This window comes from Silurus meridionalis, chromosome 15, assembly GCF_014805685.1.
Source record: "Silurus meridionalis isolate SWU-2019-XX chromosome 15, ASM1480568v1, whole genome shotgun sequence".
Taxonomy (NCBI): domain Eukaryota; kingdom Metazoa; phylum Chordata; class Actinopteri; order Siluriformes; family Siluridae; genus Silurus; species Silurus meridionalis.
The window spans coordinates 1,300,001-1,327,904 of NC_060898.1; the positions used below are offsets into that span (position 1 = coordinate 1,300,001).

The 27,904-nt window shown below is 43.7% G+C and overlaps 1 protein-coding gene and 1 long non-coding RNA gene across 2 annotated transcripts in view; one reads left to right on the top strand and one right to left on the bottom strand.

The window, feature by feature from the left end:
• Positions 1-25,258, bottom strand: part of LOC124397613 (probable E3 ubiquitin-protein ligase HERC1) — a 45,822-nt gene extending 20,564 nt beyond the window's left edge. The window contains 39 exon segments of the mRNA XM_046867178.1: positions 241-514; positions 985-1,204; positions 1,471-1,554; positions 1,697-1,936; positions 2,009-2,176; positions 2,275-2,388; positions 2,458-2,555; positions 2,641-2,802; positions 4,905-5,071; positions 5,290-5,530; positions 5,898-6,018; positions 6,132-6,329; positions 6,559-6,681; positions 7,127-7,242; positions 7,507-7,555; positions 8,307-8,379; positions 8,612-8,864; positions 9,097-9,247; positions 9,799-9,925; positions 10,007-10,121; positions 10,372-10,545; positions 11,045-11,254; positions 11,426-11,623; positions 11,737-11,869; positions 11,958-12,110; positions 12,191-12,412; positions 12,870-12,995; positions 13,962-14,127; positions 14,262-14,396; positions 14,990-15,161; positions 15,288-15,432; positions 15,607-15,734; positions 15,980-16,123; positions 16,332-16,428; positions 16,755-17,066; positions 17,168-17,353; positions 17,888-17,983; positions 20,043-21,021; positions 24,930-25,258. Of these exon segments, the coding sequence (XP_046723134.1) occupies positions 241-514; positions 985-1,204; positions 1,471-1,554; positions 1,697-1,936; positions 2,009-2,176; positions 2,275-2,388; positions 2,458-2,555; positions 2,641-2,802; positions 4,905-5,071; positions 5,290-5,530; positions 5,898-6,018; positions 6,132-6,329; positions 6,559-6,681; positions 7,127-7,242; positions 7,507-7,555; positions 8,307-8,379; positions 8,612-8,864; positions 9,097-9,247; positions 9,799-9,925; positions 10,007-10,121; positions 10,372-10,545; positions 11,045-11,254; positions 11,426-11,623; positions 11,737-11,869; positions 11,958-12,110; positions 12,191-12,412; positions 12,870-12,995; positions 13,962-14,127; positions 14,262-14,396; positions 14,990-15,161; positions 15,288-15,432; positions 15,607-15,734; positions 15,980-16,123; positions 16,332-16,428; positions 16,755-17,066; positions 17,168-17,353; positions 17,888-17,983; positions 20,043-20,981 (6,830 nt within the window). The 5' untranslated portion in view covers positions 20,982-21,021; positions 24,930-25,258.
• LOC124397615 lies at positions 24,940-26,921 on the top strand. The gene is made up of 3 exons (XR_006927940.1): positions 24,940-25,055; positions 26,396-26,576; positions 26,845-26,921. It is a non-coding gene; the product is annotated as an uncharacterized LOC124397615 (long non-coding RNA).
• Positions 26,922-27,904: the final 983 nt, after the last annotated feature.

A 27,904-nucleotide genomic window follows, 5' to 3' on the forward strand; every position in this document is an offset into this window, starting at 1 on the left:
GAAAGAAAGTTAGAGGGTGGAAAGATAAAAGGAAAATGTTTAGGGATTAAAACCGAAAGAAAGCGACAGATAAAAGAAAAGGAATAAAGAGGAAGCGATCGCTGAGCATGGCAGCGAGAGAGATGGATGACAGGACAGAATGAATGCGGTAAAAGAGGAATAAAACACTCGGGGTCGTGATGTTACACGTGACGCGGAGTGTTTATTCCTTTACGTGTAAAGTGCAGACGACACTCTTACCTCACGGTCAGATCCGTCTCCTCCCACTGCAGCTTAGCGAGGCTACTGCCCTCCTTCACCACCCCTAACAGAGTGGCCCTGCGCCCACTGGGCTTGTGTAGACACGCCCCTCCTGCCCTCAGGCCGCTGTCCACCCCTCCAATCAGAGCCAGGACGGGCCACACCTCTGAACACAGCACGCCCAGCTGTCCATCACACAGCAGGTCAGGGCTCCTCACCTTCCACTCCCGCTCCACATCCTCTCCACCTTCAGCCTGATCATTACTGACATCTCCTGGATGGACAAAACACACACACACACACACACACACACACACACACACACACACACACATACACACACACACATTGTGGACTGGTAGAATGTTCGAGGTAATGTTGGTATTTAACTCTAAAGGCTGATGGTGAATGAGTGTTTAGATCAGTGCAGGAGAAGGTTCGGGTAATACCAGTGTTTGGTGATTGATTTTAATATTTGGTGTTTGATCTCAATGTTTGATAATTGAGTGTATGATCATAGTGTTTGGTGATTAATTTTGGTGTTTGATTTTGGTGTTTGATGTCGGTGTCTGATCTCGGTGCTTGGTGATTGATCAGGTGTTTCATCTAAGTGTTTGGTAATTTGGTATACAAGTATATTTATATATATATATATATATATATATACTGTATATATAAAGGTATACTAGTTTGTGTATATGTGTGCGAGTGTGTGTGCATGTGTGTGTGTGCGTATGTGTGTACCTTGTGTGTGTTGCGTTCCCTCCCTCATTATGATGCTGATGAGCTCCAGACGGCGAGTCATGTACAGGTTGATGTGTGGGGTCCATGCCTCGGTGTGATGGAGTCTTCTCAGGAGCTGAACCGTGGCCTCCAGGAGCACGGCCGAGCGTGGGCAGCACAGGGGGTCGCCGGGCAAAACGTCACTGGGCACGCCGCGCATCTGCAGGTCGCACAGCGACACCTACAGACAGGAACGTTTTCAGATAAAAAACATTGAAACCACAGGTTTGCTGAAGTGCTTTATTTTTTCTTATAGCACAGAAATTCAATCTGTGCATGACCTATAATAAACCATGAACTGAACCATGAAAATCCACATTATTCCAAAAAAACCCACATCATGGTCAGAATTAGGAATGAAATAACACCAAAAACGTTTGCTGAGAGAGTGTACGCTGCATTGTAGTGTAATGATGCTAGTGGTGGTGGTGTTAGTGATGGATGCACCTTCTCTCCTGGGTTACTGCTGTAGAAGAGCACACAGGGGTAAAGCTCTGTAGCGTCCACACCCTCAAACGCCAGCTTGGGTTCCTAAAGCATTATGATAGGAATAGTCCATAGGAATAATTACGGATTTCCCGATATAAAGCAGCAATTACTAATTAAGTACACCGGCCAAACTAAACTCCGCTCAATCTTTTGGACATTGCTAGAGTTTTAGGAAAGTGCTGACCCGATTATTCTTGGCAAAGGAGATGGTCCGGGCCTCCATGTCCAGGATGCAGGTGATGGTGTCTCCCTGGGTGAAGGAGGGCAGTGCGCGGCCCAGCTCACCCCCGTGGTACAGGCTGCCACTGTAGGCGCGGTACAGCCACATGTCTGTGGTGCTACGGTGGTTGTAGTCGCGGATGGGCCAGCGCGCCACTCCGATGCACGTTCCCTCGTTCCCTCGGTTCTCTTTCGTGATGTAGAACTGGGTGGGAGAAATAAATACCAGGTTATGTGGTTCAGACTGAATAATTAAAACGCTCTTATTCGGTCGTACCTTCCAGGTGAAGCAGCCGGAGGTGATGGCGGTGGTGGCGAGACCGTACCCTTTCCCTCCGGAACCGTGAGAGAGGACGTTCCCGCTCTCCAGAGAACAGCAGAGCAGCTTGTGAGGGTCGAAGGAGAAATCGCCGATGGGAATGCACTCGTCCTCGACGCTGATCTCCTGAAATGCAACCAGAAAGTGGATTTAAAGCCTGAAAAACGTGTTAATGTTACTAAATTGAATGCTAATGTGGCTGCGGAATACGGCGGCACGCGTACGCTCGTTAAACTCTCAGACACTTTTTCTGGATTCCGATTTTCCAGGTGTTTTCCCAAAGCCAGAGGTTCCTCCCACATGTAAGTAGATAAAAGTTCAAACAGCTGATCGACGATCTGTAAGGAAAAGTACAGCGTTAGAAATCGAACGGCGTGGCAAAAAGGGATCTGTGTAGCTTTTCTCACCTGCTTTATCCGCAGAGAATCCTCGCAGGCTGGAAGTAAGGCTTCGAGAATGTGGAACGCCAACAGTTTGGTGCGGAGATTATGGAAGCGAGGATTACCTGGACCGCATCGAAATCGAAATGAAAATGAATGCAGTGTTTGTTACTCTCATTGACTTTAAACTATTAACCCCTATGATGCTACCTGAGTTGCTGTGGCAGGAGATGATGGTCATCAGAGGGTCGATCCACCTGGAGAACGATGAAACCCTTTTGGTCACCGTTGGAGAGAGGACACGTCTGAGGAAGACTAGAAAGTCTGCAAGCTGGGACTCCATAACTCTGTTACTGCAGAATGTCTCTGATCCTACGACAGTACCACACAAACACACACACACACACACACACAATCACACAAAAACACACATCATACCACTAAATAATGAGAGTGGAGTGTATCATGTCACGGTGTGGGTATTAAGATTAGGGGTAGGCTGTATAAATGGGGTGTAGGGTATTAAGATTAGGGGTAGGATGTATAAATGGGGGTAGGGTATTAAGATTAGGGTAGGATGTATAAATGGGGTAGGGTATTAAGATTAGGGTAGGATGTATAAATGGGGTGTAGGGTATTAAGATTAGGGGTAGGCTGTATAAATGGGGTGTAGGGTATTAAGATTAGGGGTAGGCTGTATAAATGGGGTGTAGGGTATTAAGATTAGGGGTAGGCTGTATAAATGGGGTAGGGTATTAAGATTAGGGGTAGGCTGTTTAAATGGGGTGTAGGGTATTCAGATTAGGGAAGCTGTATAAATGGGGTGTAGGGTATTAAGATTAGGGTAGGATGTATAAATGGGGTAGGGTATTAAGATTAGGGGTAGGCTGTAAAAATGGGGTGTAGGGTATTAAGATTAGGGGTAGGCTGTATGAATGGGGTGTAGGGTATTAAGATTAGGATAGGATGTATAAATGGGGTGTAGGGTATTAAGATTAGGGTAGGATGTATAAATGGGGTGTAGGGTATTAAGATTAGGGTAGGATGTATAAATGGGGTGTAGGTATTAAGATTAGGGTAGGATGTATAAATGGGGTAGGGTATTAAGATTAGGGTAGGATGTATAAATGGGGTGTAGGGTATTAAGATTAGGGTAGGATGTATAAATGAAGGTAGGGTATTAAGATTAAGGGTAGGCTGTATAAATGGGGTGTAGGGTATTAAGATTAGGGTAGGATGTATAAATGGGGTGTAGGGTATTAAGATTAGGGTAGGATGTATAAATGGGGTGTAGGGTATTAAGATTAGGGTAGGATGTATAAATGGGGTGTAGGGTATTAAGATTAGGGTAGGATGTATAAATGGGGTGTAGGGTATTAAGATTAGGGTAGGATGTATAAATGGGGTGTAGGGTATTAAGATTAGGGTAGGATGTATAAATGGGGTGTAGGGTATTAAGATTAGGGTAGGATGTATAAATGAAGGTAGGGTATTAAGATTAGGGTAGGATGTATAAATGGGGTGTAGGGTATTAAGATTAGGGTAGGATGTATAAATGGGGTGTAGGGTATTAAGATTAGGGTAGGATGTATAAATGGGGTGTAGGGTATTAAGATTAGGGTAGGATGTATAAATGGGGTGTAGGGTATTAAGATTAGGGTAGGCTGTATAAATGGGGTGTAGGGTATTAAGATTAGGGTAGGATGTATAAATGGGGTGTAGGGTATTAAGATTAGGGTAGGATGTATAAATGGGGTGTAGGGTATTAAGATTAGGGTAGGATGTATAAATGGGGTAGGGTATTAAGATTAGGGTAGGATGTATAAATGGGGTGTAGGGTATTAAGATTAGGGTAGGATGTATAAATGGGGGTAGGTATTAAGATTAGGGTAGGATGTATAAATGGGGTAGGGTATTAAGATTAGGGTAGGATGTATAAATGGGGTGTAGGGTATTAAGATTAGGGTAGGATGTATAAATGGGGTGTAGGGTATTAAGATTAGGGTAGGATGTATAAATGGGGTGTAGGGTATTAAGATTAGGGTAGGATGTATAAATGGGGTGTAGGGTATTAAGATTAGGGTAGGATGTATAAATGGGGTAGGGTATTAAGATTAGGGTAGGATGTATAAATGGGGTGTAGGGTATTAAGATTAGGGGTAGGCTGTATAAATGGGGTGTAGGGTATTAAGATTAGGGGTAGGCTGTATAAATGGGGTGTAGGGTATTAAGATTAGGGGTAGGATGTATAAATGGGGTGTAGGGTATTAAGATTAGGGGTAGGATATATAAATGGGGGTAGGGTATTAAGATTAGGGGTAGGATATATAAATGGGGTGTAGGGTATTAAGATTAGGGTAGGATGTATAAATGGGGTGTAGGGTATTAAGATTAGGGTAGGATATATAAATGGGGGTAGGGTATTAAGATTAGGGGTAGGATGTATAAATGGGGGGTAAATGTTTTCGACTCACTCTCTTGCTTGGTTTCTGTATTGGCAGGGTTGTGTTCTAATTCACACTGTGTGCTGCTCTCCAGCGCCTCCTGCTGGTGGTAGGTGTGTAAGAGACCCTGCAGCTGCTCACACATCACATCCAAAAGGGCCTGAGACACATCCAGCGGCAAGGAGCCCTCACACGAGCTGGTGTACACGTAAACGGGCACACCCACGCACACACACACACACACACACACACACACACACACACACACACACACACACAAAGAATATACATTACCATTCTAGATATATTTCTCTACACTATACTATTAAGTAAAGCATACATTAAAAACACACATGTGTGTGTGTGTGTGTGTGTGTGTGTGTGTGTGTGCGTGCGTGTGAGCGAGTGTTCTTACCTGGCCGCTATGACAAGACTCTGGAGCAGTCGTGCGGACGCGAGCCTCGCGGCGCCACTCATCAGAGCGTTGGCCGAGACGGACGAGGTGAGCCAGCGGTGGTTCACCAGCACACAGGCGTTCTGAGTGAGAGCCGAGAGAAGCTCGAGCACTCCACTGCGGACCAGCAGCACCAGATCCTCTGGCTCGTAACGGAAATTCAGAGCGAATACGGCGGCCAGAAGCAGCTGCTGGCAAGAACCTAAATCGGAAAAAGACACGGTGAAAACTGAGGAACGTTTTGAGGAACACTATGACCAGTCGCTTCCTCAACAGCTTCTCTTATTGCCCTCTTTTAAAATTATGAATGAACCGAAAAATCACAAAAAGCTGAGGTCAGAATTCAAATTAAATATCAAATATGCCTCTAATTGGTACAAAGTGCGGATGCTGGAGTCTCCGTCCATTAATGTGTAACTTATTAGACATCTCCTTAAAGAAATTCAACATTTCAATGCAATCTGCGGTTGCTCTGGAAACGCTAACGACCTACAGCTACAGTTAATTACTTGGAACCTTTCGACCAATCAGAATGTAGATCATGAAGAAAAATAAAGCCTTTGGTTTACCCGTCTGCTTCTTCTCCATGACCACCTTCTGCCTGAGCACACGCACCACCTGCTGGTAGAGAGTGTGTGCTGTGTCCTGGAGCTCTCTCTGGGTGCTCATAGTGGCAGACTGAGTTCCAGCCTACACACACACACACACACACACACACACACACACACACACACACACAATGCTCAACAGACTAATTGCGCACAATGCTTTATAACAGGTGTGTGATTGGCTCGTGTTCTTACTGTGTAGTGGTATATCGTGTCCGTGGGCGTCGCCGCACTTCCTGCCACCGGAGCCCCGAGACCGAAACAACCTGACAGGAAGTGTAGCTGCACCGACTGCAGGAGACCCGGAAAGCGTGGAGGCAATGTACAGCCTTCCGTCTTCTCCTCCATCTCAGCCAGGAAAGAAGAGATCTGACGCAAGGCCTCGACTCGGACCTGCGACGAAAAAACGTGAGTTTCAATGCAAATAATTTTATAACATTAAAATCTTTTACAAAATTTTCTTAATTTAGATTTGGATCTCAAATAGAAAATCCAGAGGTGACGGTGACGAGGAACATGAGAAAGAAGTGATTTTATAACAACGATGGAATTTATTATGTGGCAATTCTGTCGTATAAAACATGCTGATGAACTGTGACTCCACTGTGGAGTGGTGACTGACCTCAGCTCTGTTCTGCTGCTGGGCCATGGCCAGCGTGATGGCTTTAGGATCGGCCTGAACACACGCCTCCCTCTCCACCAACGCCGAAGTCCTCACCAGACTCCCACACAGGAAGTGGAACACCTACAGCAAGCACAAAATTATATGAGTATATATTTTTATATATTGCCTTTCAAAGAGCAAATTACATGCGACAATAACATTCCAGAAAATAACCTAGACCTTAATATAACACACACACACACACACACACACACACACACACACACCCTCCTACAATCATGTCTATTTAAAAAAAACCAATAAACATACACACCCATTCAAAATTGTAACAACTATATATATATATATATATATATACAGTATATATTTAATATATTATATTAAACGTAATGTTGATGTGTAGAAGATTTCTAGAGAGAGATTTATTCATATGTAAATAAATGCTAATTATAAAAAACTATGGTTAAAGATTTGGTATAATTTTTAATTAAAATAAATATGATCATTAGAAATAAAATGCTTGTGTGTGTGTGTGTGTGTGTGTGTGTGTGTGTGTGTGTGTAACCTGGTCGATCATGGGTGAGCTGACAGCTGCTGAGCTGAGCGCCGTATCAGGACTGATACACTGCCTTAATCTCTCCCACGCGTCCTTCATGATGCCCAGTGAACACAACGGCAGCCCTGCGTGCACGCACACACACACACACACACACACACACACACACACACACACACACACACACACACACACACACTATAACATACATCCAATCTAATCTACAACTGTAACTTAATAACGACATCTAAAGGCGAATTTTATGGGTATTTTCCTCCCATTCTTTTGATTATCAGGCTTATAAACAAACACTCCACACTAATACACAATAGTGATGATTTTTATATAAATCTTTAATAATTGAGTTTTGACAAGATTTCTGAACTTACCCATCTTACTCTTTACAGATCCGGAGCAGCTCCTGGAAAGATCTGAAGTCTTGAAAACAGAGAAATCAAACATAAATTATAATTAATAAACCAAATAACTAAAAAAAAAAAAACAGAAAAAAATACATGTCTATGAAGTCAATAAATCAGTCTAATGTTAATGGTTGATGGAGATTGGTCAAGGAAGGGTGCCAATAATTGTGTCACACAAACACTACATAGACAAAAGTTTGTGGACACCTGACCATAAGATTGATATGTGCTGCTTTTTTTAACTTTCTGTTCCTCACGCAATCCACATTCGCTGTTATAATGAGCTCCACTCTTCTGGGAAGATGTTCTACTAGATTTTTAGGAAATGTCTGTAGATTCTTTCAGCCACAAGGGTGTTAGTAAAGTCAGGTACTGATGTAGTTGAGGTGAGGTGAGGTGAGGTGAGGTGAGGAGGCCTGGGGTGCACTTTCATTCATCTCAAAGGTGTTCACTAACGTTCAAGCTCTATGGGAGAAGATCTTCAATATTGTCCAACCCATGTAAAGCAAATCTTCATGGAGCTAGCTTGGGATTAGGTCTCTTAGTTTAAGTGAAGAGAAATTTTCATGCTACAGCATCTGATAGACGTCCGATACAATTGTGTTTCTCCAAGTTTATGCTACATTTCGGAAAAAACACATCAGGGTGGAAAAGTCAGGTGTCCCAATACTTTTGTCTGTATAGTATACTGGGGAATATGAGCAAAGAAAGAAGCTTCATTCGTTCCTCATATTTCCTGAGGGTGCTGTAGGGCAGATCTTCCGTACCTCTCTCTCACTCGGTCTCCTGCTGCTGGAAAGATGAAAGAACTCCACTCGGATGTTTTCCGCTTCAGACTTCCTGTAGAGACGATCGAGATATCAGACTTTAAATAAACACATGTGTCCATCTTTCATCAATATGTAATGCATGAGTACAAGATGGCAGCGTCTACGACTCGAAAATAAGCCGTTTCTATGGAAACGTTCATCTCGTTAACGGATAGCGAGCTAATAAAAAGTAATAAAAAATACCACACACACACACACACACACACACACACACACACACACACACACACACACACACACACCTAGTATCAGTGTTGTTTGCATGTTGACTGTGGTCGTGCCAGGCGGGTCGGACCCCCAGCAGCAGAAAGAGGCAGCGTTTTATGAGCAGCTGGCAGACGGAGTTGAAGGGCACATGGGTGGGCGTGTCTCTGTCTGGGGTAGCCGGGCTCTCCGAGGTGCTGGGCAGAGTGCTGGTGCCTGACGACTCGTACACCGTCTCGTTCTGCTGCAGCTGCATGGCTTCACGCGTGGCCAAGAAACACTGCAGCACCTCTGCTGGCACACACACCCACCAGTTTCACACGCAGATATACATATTTACAAATACACACGTGTATATACACACACACACAAACAAATACACACACAGATATACAAAAAGATACAAAAATATAAACACACACACACACACACACATTAGATGTCCAGTAATACACACAGTTCAGTGATGTTTGCGTCGTGTCTGTGTGTGTGTGTGTGTAAACACAGAAAACAGTGTGTTTACCCGGCAGGTACATACTGATGCTGGGTGTCTCGTCTTCGGCCGGCTCGTCCTGGTTGTGTTCTGCGGTGTGTGTGATCTCTCTTGCTGCTTGCTCTTCGGAGCTGCTGCACTCGTGTGTGTCCTCATCGAGGCTGTGTGTGTCACTCGAACTCTGCGTCGTCACACACACACACACACACACACACACACACACACACACACACACACACACACACACACACACACACACACAAACACACACACAGAGACGTTGAACTTTTTCAATGACTAGACAATGTGTTTCACTCACAAGTACCTTTTCTAGGGATGTCCAAGATGAGTGTGTTATGTGTGTGTGTGAGACATGCATGTGAAACGTGTGTCTGCAACGTGTGTGCGAGATGCGTGCGTGATCCGCGTGTGTTAGGTGTGCGATATGTGCGTAAGAAGTGTGTGAGAGACGTGTGCGTATGAGATGTGTGTAAGACGTGTGTGTATGAGATGTGAGTGAAACGTCTACACAAGATGTGTGTGTGTGAGAGACGTGTGCGTATGAGATGTGTGTAAGACGTGTGTGTATGAGATGTGAGTGAAACGTCTACACAAGATGTGTGTGTGTGATGTGTGTGGGATGTGTTTGTGTGATGTGTGTTTGAGCTATGTTTATGTGGCGTGTGTGTGCAACACGTGTGTAAGAGACACGTGTGAGAGACGCGTGTGTACCTGTTTGATCACAGGAGCCGGCTGTGGGTTTGCCGTGTGTCCCGTGTTCTCTTTATTAGCCAGAAGAGTGCTGCGGATCTTATACACCACCTCGTAGATCTCAATCAGCATCTCACACGGTTCGTACCTGGAATTTAATACACACACGTACAGTCAAACCTGCATACCAGGCGTGTGTGTGTGTGTGTGTGAGAGACGTGTGTCTCACTTGTCCTGCCAGTAGGCCTCGTCCTGAAGACCGGTGTGTTTGAGCAAAGCGGCGAGACTGCAGCGACACACCGTCTCCAACAAACCGTCTCCTACTGCACTGCTGCCATCCCAGTCTACACACACACACACACACACACACACACACACACACACACATTTTCATGAAGTCTTCAGTACCAGAAAGGAAGGTGTGACATTTATTCATAACCGTTAAATTCTTATCCATTTGTAGCTGCTGTAAAAAAGTGAGAACTTGTTTCATGCATCCTCCATAACATTAAATGTAACCTGAAATGGATAAAAAAAAAAAAAAAGTGATGTGTTGCTCATGTGTGCATATTGAGGTTATCCTTCCTCGTGTACCTCTGCTGACGGCGTACTCCTTCATCTTCCTCCAGAGTCCGCTCGCAGGTTCTCGTGAGGAACCCAGTGCTAGCTCCAACAGCGCGCCGTTCTCTTCAGAGAAATGGAGGTCGGCCAGCCTGGCGTCTCCGCATCCGAGCAGCACCGCCTCCGTCAGCCAGCTCATGGCTGAATCTGCGTGAAGAACCAGAACCTGGTAACCCTACAGGAGATCTAGCAGCATGACTCCAGCTGAGGGAGTTTCAGGGTCGTTATTTATTTCCTTCCATCCTGCAGCTCCACTGTCCTGTTTTTATTCCCTCATTTTTTGAATATTTCACCCCACACTTCTTCTCCTAATTCTTCCATTTTCACTTCCATTGAACTCTGACTGCACCCCAGGCCTCCTTACCTTCTCACCTACATCACTTCACTTTACTAGCACACATCATGGTATCTGAATGAGCACAAATATCCGCAAAATCTAATGGAACATCTACCCAGAAGAGTGGAGGATATTATAAGAGTAAACGAGACTAAATCTGATGGTCACGTTCCTCTTTGGCTACTAACCTGTACCATTTCTGGTAACCCTTTTTCTACCTTTAGTAGCGAGTATTTACTTTCTGTTTAAAAGACAGAAGCAGGTACAGTTTAGTGAAACTCTGTGTAGAGACATGTTCTGCAGTGTTACCCAGCTGCTCGAAGTCCATCTCCAGGCCGTTCCTCAGGAGCGGGTTATTCAGCCAGAAGTCGGCCATCTTCTCCTGGGCAGTAGGGGGCGGCCCTTGCAGCATCCCTCCCAGACATCGACCGATCGCCAATGCCACGGCTCTTTCCAGGTCCAGAAGCCACGCCCAGTCACGCTGAGCCTCAGGGGCGTGATCGGTCAGCTCCGAAACATCTGGAATTAAAGAACATCCAACATTTTTTTTTCACACAATATAATAAATGAAAGTATTATAAATATTATAAAGTATTATAAAATAAATGTTTTATTAATAAAAAATTAAATTTATATATAAATGATTTTATATATTATTTAACCAGCCTAGTGTGTTTGGTGTGTGTTTACCAGGTGATGTGTTCACCCCCTGCAGCTCCAGCTCCTCCTGCAGGTGTGTGTCGGGAAGGTGGACATTCAAATCGTTCAGGTGTCCTAGCAGAGACATGAGGTGAGGGACGAGCGGTCTGACCATGTCCAGGGGCAGCAGAAGCAGAGAATAGACCACCTGACACAGGATACTGCCTGCTACGGAACCATATAGCACCGCTACACACACACACACACACACACACACACACACACACAATTTGTACTCAAATTGCACCAGTCACCAAGCTTGCAGTGTTTCTGTTTCGGTTCTCCTTCTCGTTCCTTCTTACTGTGTAGTTTATTGATGACGCTCTTGTCCAGGGAGCTTTCCTCCAGAAGAACGCTGGACCTCCCGAACGTCTCTGCGGCGTAGGGTAGAAGCAGACACAGGTGCTTATGGAGCAACATCACGCTGCCATCGTCCTGCACTCAGAGGAACAGGTTTAGATTAGAGAACGTGCCGGATGTGACCTTCAGGATGTTCAGTAAGATAATAAAGCGAGGTGAGCACCTCAGTGTCAGTGTAGATGTAGCAGTGGGCCAGGAGGTGTTTTTGCAGCGCTGAAAGCAGGTGATGGAAGTGAGAAGGAGCTTCGGTCTGTTTCTGAGCTGGACTGGACTGCTGCTTGTCGCTGTTTTTCTCCAGCTCACCGAAGGCACGCTCCTACACCCGAACACAACTATCAACACGTATGAAGCGGTTGTGAAGAAAAATCTTTCATTAAAAAAAGGTTCCTCACTGACCGTGTAGAAGCCGATGCTCAGCAGGAGGGTCTTGAGCAGCACTTCAGCCAGGTGCAGGTGGTCCTGGGCGTCTGTGCTGGAGGTAGTGGGGGCCACAGGCCGCTCAGGTGAGGCAGGCTGAGGCAGGTTGGCACCGAGTTCCCCTGGAGAGCTGTAACCCAGCAGGGAGGCTACATGGCTCTGCTCCTGGAGACTGTTCAGCACCATGTCCAACTGTAGACGCTGGAGACGAGAGCAGAGACACTGTTTCAATGCACCAGTAATGATTCAGATTTGGACAAATAAACTTTTACATTCACTGCCTCTCATGTGACCCGAGTCTAGAATACATGACTCTCATGTGGACCTCTGACCCGAGTCTCGAATACATGACTCTCATGACACTGATTCAAGACCTGAGTTTTATCTTTATTGACTTTGGATCATCAGTTTGACTCGATGTTGGGATTTTTAAATGTTATGACTTTTTTATTGTAGATTTTTAATCTATATTCTGACTTAAGACCCCGATTGAAGACTTCCTTCTGTGACTCCGATTCCGAGAGTCTCGTCCCAACTCTGAATCCGAGATTCTCTCCTGACTCGATCCGAAGCTCTTGTTCCTGACTCTGATCCATGACTTTTGTGACTGACTGAAAACTCTGAGTATTTGTGTGTGTGTGTGTGTGTGTGTGTATACCTGTCCTTTAGAGAGACTCTCCCAGCTCTCCGGGCCCTGAGGTAGCAGTGAGTGCAGAAGTTCAGTTCTCTCCCTGAGAGGAGGCAGCAAGAGAGACGCCCCGATCGATAGCGTGTTCATTACCGCCTAAACACACACACACACACACACACACACACACACACACACACACAAAACATTTTAACTGCAGAAATTAGACATCTTAAACCTTCTACAGGTATCAAAAAATAAAACACTCGGTGTAGTCGGGTCAGAAACACACTCGGTGTAGTCGGGTCAGAAACACTCGGTGTAGTCGGGTCAGAAACACACTCGGTGTAGTCGGGTCAGAAACGCACTCGGTGTAGTCGGGTCAGAAACACACTCAGTGTAGTCGGGTCAGAAACGCACTCGGTGTAGTCGGGTCAGAAACACACTCGGTGTAGTCGGGTCAGAAACGCACTCGGTGTAGTCGGGTCAGAAACACACTCGGTGTAGTCGGGTCAGAAACGCACTCGGTGTAGTCGGGTCAGAAACGCACTCGGTGTAGTCGGGTCAGAAACACACTCGGTGTAGTCGGGTCAGAAACATTGTGGTCGGGTCAGAAACACACTCAGGGAGGAAGTGGTATGGGTTATTTTCCTACATCTGAATGTCCTGCAGTGTTTTATTGCTGCTCTGTAATGTTTATTGTTGTAGACTCATTAGAGACTCAGATTTGAGACTCAGACACATGGTCCTGGTTTCTGTACCTCTAACTAGAGTCTCCACCCCCAAGAGGTGAGACATGGTGAAAAACCCTTCAATCATAAAGTGTTTTATTTCTAATGACGAGGGTCCTCAACCACCGGGCCCCTGGCTGGTACCAAACCCTGGATCATTTGGTACCACAGAAAGAAAGAAAAAAGTTTTTTCTTTTTTTTTTTAATGACCACTTCTGCCTAAGATAATTTCGAAGATGATGAAGTCGCAGTTTTAATGCACTGATAAATTAAACTCCTATTTTTTTTTATTATTAATTAAAATTAATAATGAATTAATTGCGTGCGACAGAAATCCTATCAATAAATCCAGACAGAAAGTAAAACGAGAAGATGGAGACGGGTGGTGGACCTGCTGCAGCGTGTCGGGCACATCGGAGTCGATGAGTCTGTAGAGCAGGTTACGGATGGGTCTCCCCTGAGCTCCGAGCACCATGGCCCCGGTTCCTCCAGCGTGGGCCAGAGACAAGTGGATGGACAGAAGCTTCATACACAGCAGCACAAACTGATGATGCTCCCTGGAGGACAGACAAGATGAGAAAACAGAGGTTTGGAAGGAAGGACATGGGGATGACCCTCTGAGTGTGTGTGTGTGTGTGTGTGTGTGTGTGTGTGTATTTACATGTAGATATATATACATATACAAACACACCTCTTGGAGATAAAGGGTGCAGGTGGCGTGTCTTCACTGATGCTGTCACAGTAGCGCTCCAAAAAGTTGCGCAGGAACGTGAACGTGCTTTCCTCCAGATCCACACAGAACGGCCTGTGCCATGCGACAAGCTGCCTGCACACACACACACACACACACACACACAAACACACAATAGCTTACACACAGCACAATGAAGTTTAAAACATGAAAATGATGTAATATGTGTGTAATTTTGTGAATGATCACCCAGATGGACTTTTTTTTTTTTTACATGATTTTGTGTGCAGGATTGAAGAAATGCTGTGTGTTCTGTTATGGAGGAATGCACAGGGCATGTAGGGGGCGTGGCCTCAGGAGCCCTGCAGTAAGTGTGCATGTGACTGATGAATGCTCAGAGTAGAAATTCAATTGCACTACATCAGGTTGTTTTAACCAGAATGATCCTGCCAGATTATTAATTTATACATTTAACTTCCCTGTTATTGGCTCACCTGCAAGTTTGTACATTTCCAGTTTATTCCTGTTAATTCTCATGAAATTCCCAGAATTTTGCAACCTTAGTCTCAAAAATATTCTGTTTACTACTGCTACAGAAAATAATTCAGCACCTTCTGACCAATCAGAAGCCAGAGTTCCTTAGTGGTGAAGTGCACATTAACTGACATGGGTGTGTGTGAGTGTGTGTGTGTGTGTGTCTCCAGCTGCCCTGGTGAAGATGGTCATACCTGTCTGTGGGGACGGCGGTCCACGCCAGGCTGTGAGATGTCCCCGCTGTGATCTGCTGGATGGACACGCCCTCCAAACCGATCACCTTCTTTGGTTTGGTAATAGGCGTCGACGTGTGGCCCTGACCGCACTGCCCCATGGCGTTGTTACCCCACGCGTACACTTCGTTTTCTATAAACAAAATCTCAATTAAGAAAATATACATATATATATATATATATAAATCTCTCAATCATTTGCATCATTTGCTGTAAATAACACACACACACACACACACACACACACACACACACAGACCGTGAGACAGAGCGAGACAGTGGCTGTCTCCACATGAGATGTCTATGATCTTAGTGACGCTTAGCTCCTCAATGAAGCAGGGACGGAGCGACGTCGTCTCAGACGAACCGCAGCCTAGACATGAACCGCAGCCCCAGGCAAACACCTGCAATGTGCGCACACACACACACACACATCATAGCAAGTTAGTATTAGGCTGCATTGACACTTATCCACAAGGGGGTTTATTTTATTTAGGGAATTGCAATTATAAGTGTGAGTGTGTATTTGTGTGTGTGTGTGTGTGTGTGTGTGTGTGTGTGTGTGTGTGTGTGTGTACCTGTCCAGCAGAAGTAAGGGCCAGTGAGCACTGACTTCCAGCGCACACCTTCCTAATGATGAAGCCGTGCAAAGCTTCGATCACTTTGGGTCTATACACACGGTTTGTGTCTCCGTGTCCCAGTTTACCTGCGAAATAAATAAAATAAAAATAAATAAGAAAATTAGCCAAATGAGTATGTGGAGAAATGGAGACATGATGATCCTTCAGGAACAAAAGACACATTTATCGAAAGAAACAAAAAAAACTCCGGGGAATGAATGTGCATAACTGTTACTTTATCACATCCATATTGACACGTTTTTTTTATCTCAGCGAGGGACGTGTGAAGTGGACGGTGTGTGAAGTGGACGGTGTGTGTTGTGTAACTGACCGTTGTCTCCGCCTCCGAAAGACCAGACGACACGTCCGTCCTGAGCCACGGCGATGGTGTGTGAGCTTCCGCACGCCGCCTGGCCCACGCCGCTGATGTCCTTCACCAAGGTCGGAACATTCCGGCTGTGACTGTCACTGTGTCCTACAGAGATGGAGGGATGGAGAGAGGAGAGTGATATTTTCCAAGAGAGAGGAAGAAGGAGAGGAGGGGGAGAGATAGAGAAATAAAGAAATGTATATTTAAAGTGGTAGAGTAAAAGAGAGGGGCAAAGGGAGAAAGAGAACGGGAGAACAAGAGAAAGAGAAAGAGAAGAAAATGGAAGAGAAAAGAAGAAGGGAGAGAGGTATACCGAGGCGGCCGAAGTCTCCCTCTCCCCAGGTGTACAGCTCTCCATCGTTAGTCACGGCTGCACTGTGTCTGTATCCAGCAGACACGCACACCACCACCTGCATGCAGCAGGAGAACATCATCAGTACCAGAACCTCCTCCTCTACACCACGTCCACTACAGCAACTGGGCTTTAAACGTGCTCTTTACTTTACACTAGTGATGAAGATTACACCAGCGTTTCGGTGCAGTGCATTATGGGTACCATAAACAGATCTGTTTGGACACTCTATCAATGAACGGGGGGCAAATACTTTCTGCAGAAGTAGTGCTTTGGCATGACACTTCTACACCAACAGTGCATGAACTAAACCTGGTTGTGTGGTTGTGTAATAAAACAGGCTACAGGAGGACTCCTCCTCCTCCTCCTCCTCCTCCTCCTCACCTTCCCCAGCAGGGGTCCCTGGATGATTTTGGGGTATTTCTGGGTGGCACTGTTCCCGTGTCCCAGTTTTCCGTAGTCTCCGTCCCCCCAGCTGAATACTTCTCCCTCGAGCGTGACGGCCAGCGTGTGTCCGTCTGAGCCTTTGGATGAAGACACCTTCCTCATGCAGCGTGGAGGATCCAGCACCAGCTTTTTGGGGACCGACTGGTTGTTGGAGTCTCCGAGGCCGAGACGGCCGTAGCTGCCTTTCCCGCAAGCCCTGACGGAGCCTTCTGACGAGACGGAGAACGTGCAGTACTGCCCCGCCTCTATCTGCACGCAAGAAAACGATAACTGTAGCTGTTAGCTAGCTGGAACTAACATCCCGGACCCAAAAGTTTAAACTGAAACATCACTGTGATGTCGGACTGTACCACTTGTGCATCACTGAAGCCCTGGGCCAATTTGGGTTGGAGTATTTTCTCCAGCGTTCCCTCGGCCAGCTGGTGGCTGCTGTTACTGCCCCAAACAAACACCTTCACCAGGGCGTCGGCCTCCGAGCCGGGACACGACGTCCCCGTGCTGCACGAGCTCAGGCAGCTGGAGGCCAGAGAGCAGATCTGAAACACACAAACAGAAAGATAGAAAGAAACCAAATTAGGCTAAATCATAAATAGCTTTTATTTATTTATTTATTTATTTTATTTCTTTTTGTCTATCACGAATTTGTGTAAAAGTGGTGTTGGATTTTTTTTGTCCACTAATGAGTGCTTGTATGTTTTTATTTTCTTATAAATGGACAAAATTTGTCGAAACCTATTTAACAGATCTACAATAATGTTCATAAAAATATATATATAAAAAAAAAGGTAATTTTCCAACTAAAGAAAGAAAGTTGGAAATAAACGGATAATGTATCGATATAAAATACTGATATCGTGATGAAATGATGTCACGATCCATTTATTACACCACATGCTGAAATAATCCACTTTTTTTATATTCATGCAGTTTTAATTCTTTTGATATTAAATATTTTATCACTTAAAAACATCAAAGGCTCCTACAATTGCCAACATACAGAAACAGATGGAGGCTTTAATGGAGGCCAAAAACAAGCACACACACACACACACACACACACACACACACACCTCCTCGAGGAGACACAGTGCTACATGGGAGAGACTGCAGAGTCCATCTGCGTCCTTCTTAAGCACCTGAGTGTGGATGAGGTCGCCACGGAAACCCTGCGAACGTAAATAACAAACAAAAACAGCGTGACGTCGAATAACAGCAGATTCTGAAAACAAGAAAATCTGAAATGCTCTATACCCCAAACCGTTCTTGATTCTGATTGGTCAGAATCCGCTGATCTATTTTCTATAATGGCAACTTTACCGTGTTATCATTTTACAGTAACAGCATTTGGGATCCAAGATACTGCATCATCTCCAACATCTCCTTAAGTAGGAGGTGTAGATTTATTTTCCAGAATAATACAGATGTTTCACTAGATTTTGTAGAGATTTTGTGGAGATTTATGCAGCTACAAGTGTGATAGTAAAGTCAGGTAGTGATGTAGGTGAGAAGGTGAGGAGGTCTGGGGTGCAGTCAGCGTTCACATTCATCTCAAAGGTGTTCAATAGGGTTAAGAGCTCAATAGCAGAAGATCTTCCGCTCCAACCAAAGGAAAGCAGATCTTTATGGAGCTGGCTTTGTGCACAGGAGCAGTTTGGGGAAGAACTTTCTGTGTCCTAATTCCTGAGATGATCGGCAGGATGAGTCTTTATGATTCCAGGAGCAGTCTGGGTTATGTGATGCAAGCTCTCCTCACGTGCGTAATTCTGATATGATGAAACTTTCCCACTGATGGACTGAACGCATGCACAGAATCGATCTGAAGACGAGCTGTACGAGCGCAGAGAGACTCGGCTGTGGTGAGTGCGGTGCAGTTTACTGCTCGGATGCATGTGGTGAGAAATAAGGATGAGATCGTATGCCATTAGCAGCAAACCTCCACACTCAGATCCTTCAGGATAACATCTGTAATATCCGATGCTAAAAATCTGCATTTAGAACCTTCGATTTCTCTTTGTCTTACTAGGAGTCCAAAACATGTTCCAGCAGGACAATGAAGCTCCATGAAGATCTGTTTTACATGGGATGGAGTGGAAGATCTCCTGTTGAACACCTTTGGGATGAATGTGAACACTGACTGCACCCCCAGGCCTCCTCACCTTCTCACCTTGTAATCAGTGCTCGTGTGGCTGAATGAGCACAAATCTTCACAAAATCAAGTGGAACATCTTTCCAGAAAAGTAGAGTTTAGGAGCAAATAGAGAGTACATATATATATATAGAGAGAGAGAGAGAGAGAGAGAGAGAGAGAAAGAGAGAGACTCTGAAGGGGTCTGGAGCTGCTGGAAAAAAACCAACAAGGTTTATTAATGTATTAAAAATAAAAAAGAAGATAAACTAATTTATTTAAGTGCTACATGATGAAGGACTTTGGGATGTGGCCCAAGTGTTTTTTATTGATTAAGACGTGAGCAGATCTGAGCGAAGGGACAGTCGGCTCCAGCCAGAAGCTTTTAGGATTTGGGTGAGAGCCAAGAACGTGAAGAAGCGGAGCTGGAGTATGGAGAGATGTTCAGAGAAGATAAGTAGCGGTGGAAGGGCGTGTGATCCTCCTGCTTCACCAACAGTGTTAATGCAGAACAAAGTGCTTCAGAGAGGAGAAACTGAGCGGAAGTGTGTGTGTGTGTGTGTGTGTGTGTGTGTGTGTATGTGTGTGTGAGAGAGAAAGAGAGTGTGTGTAAAAATCATCCATTATGAATACCGCATGGTGTCCATTAGCTACACATCTGTGATTTGATCTGCATCAGTGTGATCCTGAGTAACATAAGAACTCTGGATTCTCAAAGATTGCAGGTAGGACCGGGCGATACTGTCATAGTGTATCGATATCGTGATAAATTGTCATAGGAATCGATAGATCTTTTCCTAGAAGCGTCTGAATACACTGGCTGGGTACAAGATATCTCCAACAATGTATAAAAATAAAAAAAAGCATTAATTATCATATTATTATATTATTATTATTTATTATTTTATGAATTAATAAAAATATATATTTATAATTTTAAAAAATAGAAAGTAGAATAAAAAGATTTATTAAAAAATTATTTATTTATATTTTTCTGGTAAATTATTTGTTAAAATGTAAAAAAAATGTTTTTTTTATTAGAAATCACAGCTGATTATTATTATAGTAATTATTATCATTTTTATTCTAAAAGTACGTACCGAGCACTGTCTCATCTGCTGCAGGATCTGAGCGATGAGCTCGTAGCTGACGGCTAAAGGATCTAAAGATGAAAAGGAAGATGTAGATGAAGACGTAGCGGCGAGTGCCACCTCCACCCACTCCAGCAGGAAGCGCAGAGCTCCTCTCTGCACGCCGATGCTCAGCAGGAGTTCCAGTGCCAGGCGGCGCCCGGTCGGATCCGCCCCTCGCCCGCTCACAGCCGTCTTCTTCAGAAAGTTGCCCACCTGTGCCATGCACTCCAGCCCCACAGGCGCCATCTTGTTCTCGTTCGCCAGTGAGAGCGGCGGCAGGGCCGAGAGCACTGACCGAGCCGTGCTGAGGACGTCGTTGCACAAGGTGACGTCCTCGAGGTTTCCGCGCTGCCAGTTCTGCCTCAGCAGTGCGAACAGGAGGCTCAGTCCCGTCCGCACGCCCATTTCGATCAGAACATCCGTTCCCGATGTCGTCCTCCCTCGGACGCCCGGTTGATGCGGATCGGAAACCGGCTCCAGAGCGCCCCCGTCTGTAGTTGAGGATCCCGCCTGAGGCGGAGGAGGATTGCGGAAGCGGTCATGGTACTTGGTATGAAGGGCGTAGTAGATCCTCTGCAGTGCCACCAGACGCTGATGCAGAGAGATGGAGAAGGGCCAGTGTGCGAGGACGCGATGGCCGAGGCAGCGCTGGCTCCGCAGGAGGGCCTGTAGGTACTCGTCGCGTTCCTCATTGGCGCTGGAGTCGTGCTGGAAGTCGGGAAGACGTGGCCCGAGCAGGTCCTGAACGGGCAGCGCCAGAGCCAGAGCCTCCTTGTGGTGGAGCAGTTTGGCATAGAGATAGGAGGCCCCACCCCGAGTGGCGGTCTGCGTGCTGTCCTCCGCCGCCCAGGAACTGTTCAGGTGCTCCTGCCACTTCAGCATGACGTGGGTCTGACAAGGCACCATGGCTGAGCATTATCCTTACACACACCCGGGGGGCACACAACTGAGGGCAAAAAAATAAATACATCAGACATACTGATCAACAGCTGTGGCTACAACCACGCTCAAAAAAACCTCCAAATTCCCACAGAAGAAACCAAAATATCATTTCAAATTTAAAACACTTTAACTTTAAAATGACTTAACTGGCAACCACAAGCATCCAAAGTAAACTATTTAGTATACACACACAAAAAAACATTCAAATAAATGTAAATAAAATTTAAAAACAATTATTAAATATTTCCTTTAAGAATAGTAATTAACAAAATGACAATAAATCAATAATTATATATATAAATATATAAACTCCACTAATCATTTCAATTAATTTATTGCACTAATTTATTATCAACCTCATTAATTATCTAGAATTAAAGCTATAATTGTGAATATTTAGTGTAAAATCCACTTCCAAGGTGCTGCATTATGAGTGTTATTGTTGTGTTTTCTGAGGTTGTGATTCAGATGCAGTATCAGATACTCAGATCATCTCAGCCTGCACTTCCACATCCTGCTCTGGTTAATAGCCAATAAAAATATCATTAAATTGTATCTGTCACATTCATGACATACAGTGAAACGCTTGTGTGACTTGTAAACATGGAACAAATACGATATAAGATACAAATAAAAAGAGTAAAGTATAATAAAATAAAATCTGACAGGAACATGATCCAGAATTCCTCACTCCAGAAACACATCTCCCTCTCTCTCTCTCATTCTCTAGATCTCTCTCTCTCTCTCTCTCTCTCTCTCTCTCTCTCTCTCTCGCCTCTCTCTCTCTCTCTCTCTCTCTCTCGTTCTCTAGATCTCTTTCTCTCTCTCTCGTTCTCTAGATCTCTCTCTCTCTCGTTCTCTCTCTCTCTCTCTCTCTCTCTCTCTCTCTCTCTCTCTCTCTCGATCTCTCTCTCGTTCTCTAGATCTCTCTCTCGTTCTCTAGATCTCTCTCTCTCATTCTCTAGATCTCTCTCTCTCTCTCTCCTCTCTCTCTCTCTAGATCTCTCACTCTCTCTCTCTCTCTCTCTCTCTCTCTCTCTCTCTTCTCTCTCTCTCTCTCTCTGTTCTCTAGATCTCTCTCTCGTTCTCTAGATCTCTCTCTCTCTCTAGATCTCTCTCTCTCTAGATCTCTCTCTCTCTCTCTCTCTCTCTCTCTCTCTCTCTCTCTCTCTCTCTCTCTCTCTCTCTCTCTCTAGATCTCTCTCTCTCTCGCTCTCTCATTCTCTAGATCTCTCACTGTTCTCTAGATCTCTCTCTCTCATTCTCTAGATCTCTCTCTCTCTCTCTCTCTCATTCTCTAGATCTCTCACTCGTTCTCTAGATCTCTCACTGGTTCTCTAGATCTCTCTCTCTCTAGATCTCTCTCTCTCTTCTCTCTCTCTCTCGTTCTCTAGATCTCTCGCTCTCGCTCTCTCATTCTCTAGATCTCTCACTTGTTCTCTAGATCTCTCTCTCTCTCTCTCTCTCATTCTCTAGATCTCTCTATCTCTCTCTCTCTCTCGTTCTCTGGATCTCTCTCTCGTTCTCTAGATCTCTCACTCTGTGGACTGCACCCAGGAATTTACACGACACGTGAACCTCGTAATAATTTCAGATTTAGCTTTACTGAGCACGTGCGGGACCCCGTGGCGCTATTAATACCGGTGTTAAATGGTTACGGCCGGCGAGTGGGAAAAAAGGAAACGGAGCCCACAGTGGGATTTCAGCTTATTATACTATTATACTCTAATAACAGCTAATTCACCGGGACGTGTGACGCAGGCGTGACACGTGATCTAAACGTTTTAATCAATAACCATAAATATACATCATTTAACAAAGAAAAGTGTAAAATTGTTGATTTGGTGAATCATAAGGAGGTTTAGAGAAGAAAGAAAGGAAGGAGTCTCCAGTGCGAGCGCTTTATAACAGCTGCTATAACATAAGTGAGAACAGGAAGCTGCCTGCTGGAGGTTCTACAGTATTAAAATGTAACACTAAAAGGATCAAATCATTGTGATTTGCAGTTAATGGAAATCGAAACACTTCCGAACATGCTGTTATGAGTGTCTGATGCACTCCTTGTTCCCAACGGACTATCAGAACATTAGATTGGAATTAGATTAGATGAACGTCGTGAATTTAATGGAGGACTTCCAGAAAATCTATTTTTATTTCTAAAATTGTGTAGCAGCTGTTGGCGAACGAGTAAACGGGGGTATTTACGCCGCCATGAGCGACAGAGGGAGTGGATCCCATGAGCGGTCCGGGGTTTTGACTTTGCTGGGACGCAGATCGTATTTCACGAGATGTCAGAATCTCGGCAGAGCTCCAGACCCTCATACATCGGGGACGGATTTGGTGTCGGGACTTTCGGGGGTGGAGAAGGGCAGGGGTAAAAAAAAATCATAATTCTGCAGTGGAGGGTTGTGTTAATTCCAGTAATGAGGCTCGGATATATTCGTTTATGTCAGTTTGTTGTATTAATACATGAGATTACGTAAGGGGTCTAAGCACCAACGTGCCTTTTGAGAGGACCTGTAGCTCTGGAACGATGGTTCAGATGGAGTCTAAAGGGACAGTGATTTTCCAGGCTGGTGACTATTTTGAGCACCATGGTTTTGTGTTTGAGGAACAATTTCAGTTCAGGAGATTTAATATCTGACATATCAGAACGTTTCGAGTCTGACTGTTCAGAAAGTTTGGATCAGAAAATTTTGGATCTGGTAATTCAGTGCATTCGGAGTCTGACATTTTAAGTCTGGAGAATATACTGAGACTGACATTCCAGAAGTTTTGGTTCAGTACCTTTTGAGATTAACGGTTCAGAAGGATTTGAGTCTGACGGTTAATTTTAAATCTGATTCCGAGTCTGATGGTTTATTCTGAGTCTTGGGATATTCTGAGTCTGACTGTTAAGTACATTCTGAGTCTGATTCTGAGTCTGACTGTTCAGTACATTCTGAGTCTGATTCTGAGTCTGACTGTTCAGTACATTCTGAGTCTGATTCTAAGTCTGATTCTGAGTCTGATTGTTAATTCTGAGTCTGACAGTTCAGTACATTCCGAGTCTGATTCTGAGTCTGACTGTTCAGTACATTCTGAGTCTGATTCTGAGTCCGACTGTTCAGTATATTCTGAGTCTGATTCTGAGTCTAAAAAAAGGTGCTTGGACCCCTGAATCTCTTGTCGTGCAGCAAAATTTTAACATATTTGACTTATTTTGTATATTTTCGTATAATATTTGTATAAAGAACAGACTTCTACTATTTCGGTCTGCTGTGTTTATGAGTTTAGACCAGAACACAACATCTCGTGTTTCTGTATAAAAATAACGACAATCAACTACAAGATGGAACGACAAAGTGGGCTGAACACAAACGTTTGCAACATCGGAAGAACGAAAAACAAGCCGTAAATAAATTTTTTAAAATAATGAATTTTTGGAAATCACTGATCGCCGCTTTAAAGGAAACAAATCTGGATTCTTTAAGGCATTTTTTCCTTCCTTATGATTTCTATAAAGATTAGAAAGGAACGTTTTGATGGAACATGATTGTGCATGAATATTTTTAGTTTATCTCACACACACACACACACACACACAGGCACATAGACACATGATTAAAAACTGTTAAACATGTGCCACACACACACACACACACACACACTCATAATATGTGACATTCCTGTATAATCGGATGTGTATTAAAGTGAATAAATAAATATAATAAATATGTTTGTTTATAAATCTGCAGCGCTGCTGTAGGAGACAGAAGGCGGTCAGGGACACTGACAGCTCCCTTTAGCCTGATTAGCATTAGCATTAGCATTAAAGGGATTTGGGGGAAAAACACCAACAGAACCGAAGTGACATCCCATAATACATAGTCCTTCATTTAATCCGGATTCAATCTGAATGAAAAGACTTACGGAACCGAGCGGAACGTGTGACGGAACACGGTTCGAAGCAGCGCGGCTCCCGGGGTCATTCCCACCCAGCCGCTGTGTCCTGTACGCGAGCTTCACGCAGCTCCTCCTCCTCCAATTAGCATCCCGGTAATTATTATTATAATTATTATTATTGTGATTACCGAATAAATAATTCGTCGCGAAAACAACTACAGCTGCGTGTGTGCGACTCTGCGGCCGGTGAGACAGAGAGACGGTGCCCGGTGCACAGCCGAGCCCGCTAGCCCGTTAGCTTGTTAGCTCTCCCGTTCACGCCTGTGGATCTGCGCCGCACTGTGGCACGGGCCGAAGCGCAGCCATGGAGACGGAGCATGCGCAATTCGCGTTGGAGCGCGCGGCGCACCGGCGGGGTCCGAGTTCATCGGCGCATGCGCGATAACCACGCGGACGGGACGGTAATCGGCGACACCGGAGATCAGAAAGAACGTTAAGGACGTACCCTATAAAAACACTTACTCTCTTGTGTCCTACTTTAATAAAAATATATTTCTGAACATTGATCCTTTATGTTCCTGAGCTGAGGATGAATAATGGGAAGATCGAATCATTTTAGTGACTCGGTTCTTTGAATCTTTTTTTTTGCGTCATTTGGTTCATTTTCGTTCCTTTGACTTTCACTATAGAATCAATAATTTAAAAAAATGACAATATGCAGTTAAGGACGAATGATGATAAACAGAATGAGTAGCTTCATCTCTTATATCTTCTGGTGCGTGTCGTTGGTTCTTTTGTCACGTGACTCCCTTAATTATTGTAACAATAACGTAAAAAAAATTAATGAGACGATCAAAAAAAGGGGAAATTTTATTAAATTGATATTTGCTGTGGCCACTTTTTTTTAATGTAAAACATCATTAATTCTTTTAGGTGCACTTGTAAATTTACTTTTACATACATATACGGTATGAGTAAATGTATATATGTATGTATGTATTTATGTATATATATATATATATATATATATATTCTTTTTATGCATTGTAGAACAGTTTAGCCCAGTCTGGTGTGTTACCACACTATAGTATTGTATTTTTATGTAATATTAGCATAGTATAATATAGCATTAGCGTTAATTGATTAATGTATGTGTTGATTGATTGAATGGTTGGTTAATTGATTAATTGATTAATTGATTAGCTGGTTGATTGGTTGATTGGTTGTTAGATTGGTTAATTGATTAATCGATTAATTGGTTGATTGATTGATTGATTGATTGATTGATTGATTGATTGATTGATTGATTGATTGATTGATCATATAAAGGTGGGCACTTTAGTAACTTTACATTAGGTGAACCAGCAAGTGGAATTTTAACAGATTAACGTTGTTATAAATATATTTAAAATGTTTACTGTATTTGCGGTTTTAATATAATAACTTTAGCAGTAATAATAATGATCGTAATAGTAGTAGTTCTATTACTGCAGGTGACGTACAAGTGATTCCACAGCGCCATCTTGTGATTCGGTCCTGTCTCCAGGTTCCTGTGATCTCCCTCTCCACCACCTCATGCGATTGATTAGCAGGAACAAAGTAATAAATTCACCAGCTTGTGCCTATTGATTCATCAGCAAACAAACAAGAAACAAACAAATCCAGTTTAAACCGGTACAGATCTCATTATTGTTTACATGCTTTACACAATGACCATAATCACATGTGGGAACAACAGGAGATGTTTTTCCAAAGTGTTCTCAGATTTCTGGGAATTAAAAAAAAAAATTTTGTGTTTATTATTGTGTTTATGAGAAATACTGTGTTTATTTTGAATCAAATACAAAAATAACACAAAATAATTCAATATATAAACTGTGTATATAGATATAAAATAGTAATATACAGATGTACATCATTCATCTCTTTTTTTTTTTCTCAGGATATTAATAGAAACATGGGAGAAAAAACTTCCACCTAGGATGATGACATCTGGAATTCGGAAATGCGAGTCTGAGGGTGGGTGGGGGGGGGTGGGGGTCGTGCAAACAAACATCCTAAACTAAAGAAGTGACATCACTTTCTGTACCAGGATCCTGGTCTTTAATCCTGGATTTGTGTGTGTGTGTGTGTGTGTGTGTGTGTGTGTGTGTGTGTGTGTGTGTGCGTGTGTGTGTGAGTGTGGATGCAGGGGTTTGAGTGAAGGGTTGCCATATTGGGTTTTGTTTGCAAGACGCTTGTTAATATTGAAAAAAGTTATTAATATTATTACTATTATTATTATTATTATTATTATTATTATTATTATTATTATTGTTGTTGTTATTATTATAAAAGTTATGCATCAAATAAATAAATAATAAATTATTGATTGGTTTTATTTGTATTAATCAGTTTTTCTATTACATTAATTACATTACATTTATCATTAATCAGTGGCCTTCAGTGATGTTCTTCCTGCATCGATCTTCCTCTTAATACCATCATGATGTCTACAGAAACCATCAATAATATGGAAAGCAGTAGAACAGAGCACTGCATCATAGACAGGAATCACATACAGTGAGAATTAATGTTACCAATGATCACAATTCAACACGTCTCCTTTCACTGGAGCCACAACTGCACTCCCACATACATCATCTCCAGCAGAAGCGTTGATGTTCACCTTATCAAATCACTTCTGTTTTTCTGTGCATTATGGTTTTCCTGTGAATTTGAAATGAAGGCAGATCTTTTGTTCAAATTCTACAGGAAAGAAAACGCAAAAGTTTAACGACTGTTTGAACTTTTTGTTCTTTCCAGCATTTCTTTAAAAGTCTGTCATGTAAATGTACCTGGGACCAAATACATTTCTTCTCTGTGAGTTATTGTGGCATGAGAAAACAGCTATTAAATCCACATGAATATGTTTGAGCTTGTGCAGTTTGCTACAGATGCGGGTTGTGAGCTCTGACTAGTGCGCTCTCTGACCATCCAATCGAAGGATGTGGAAATGCTGA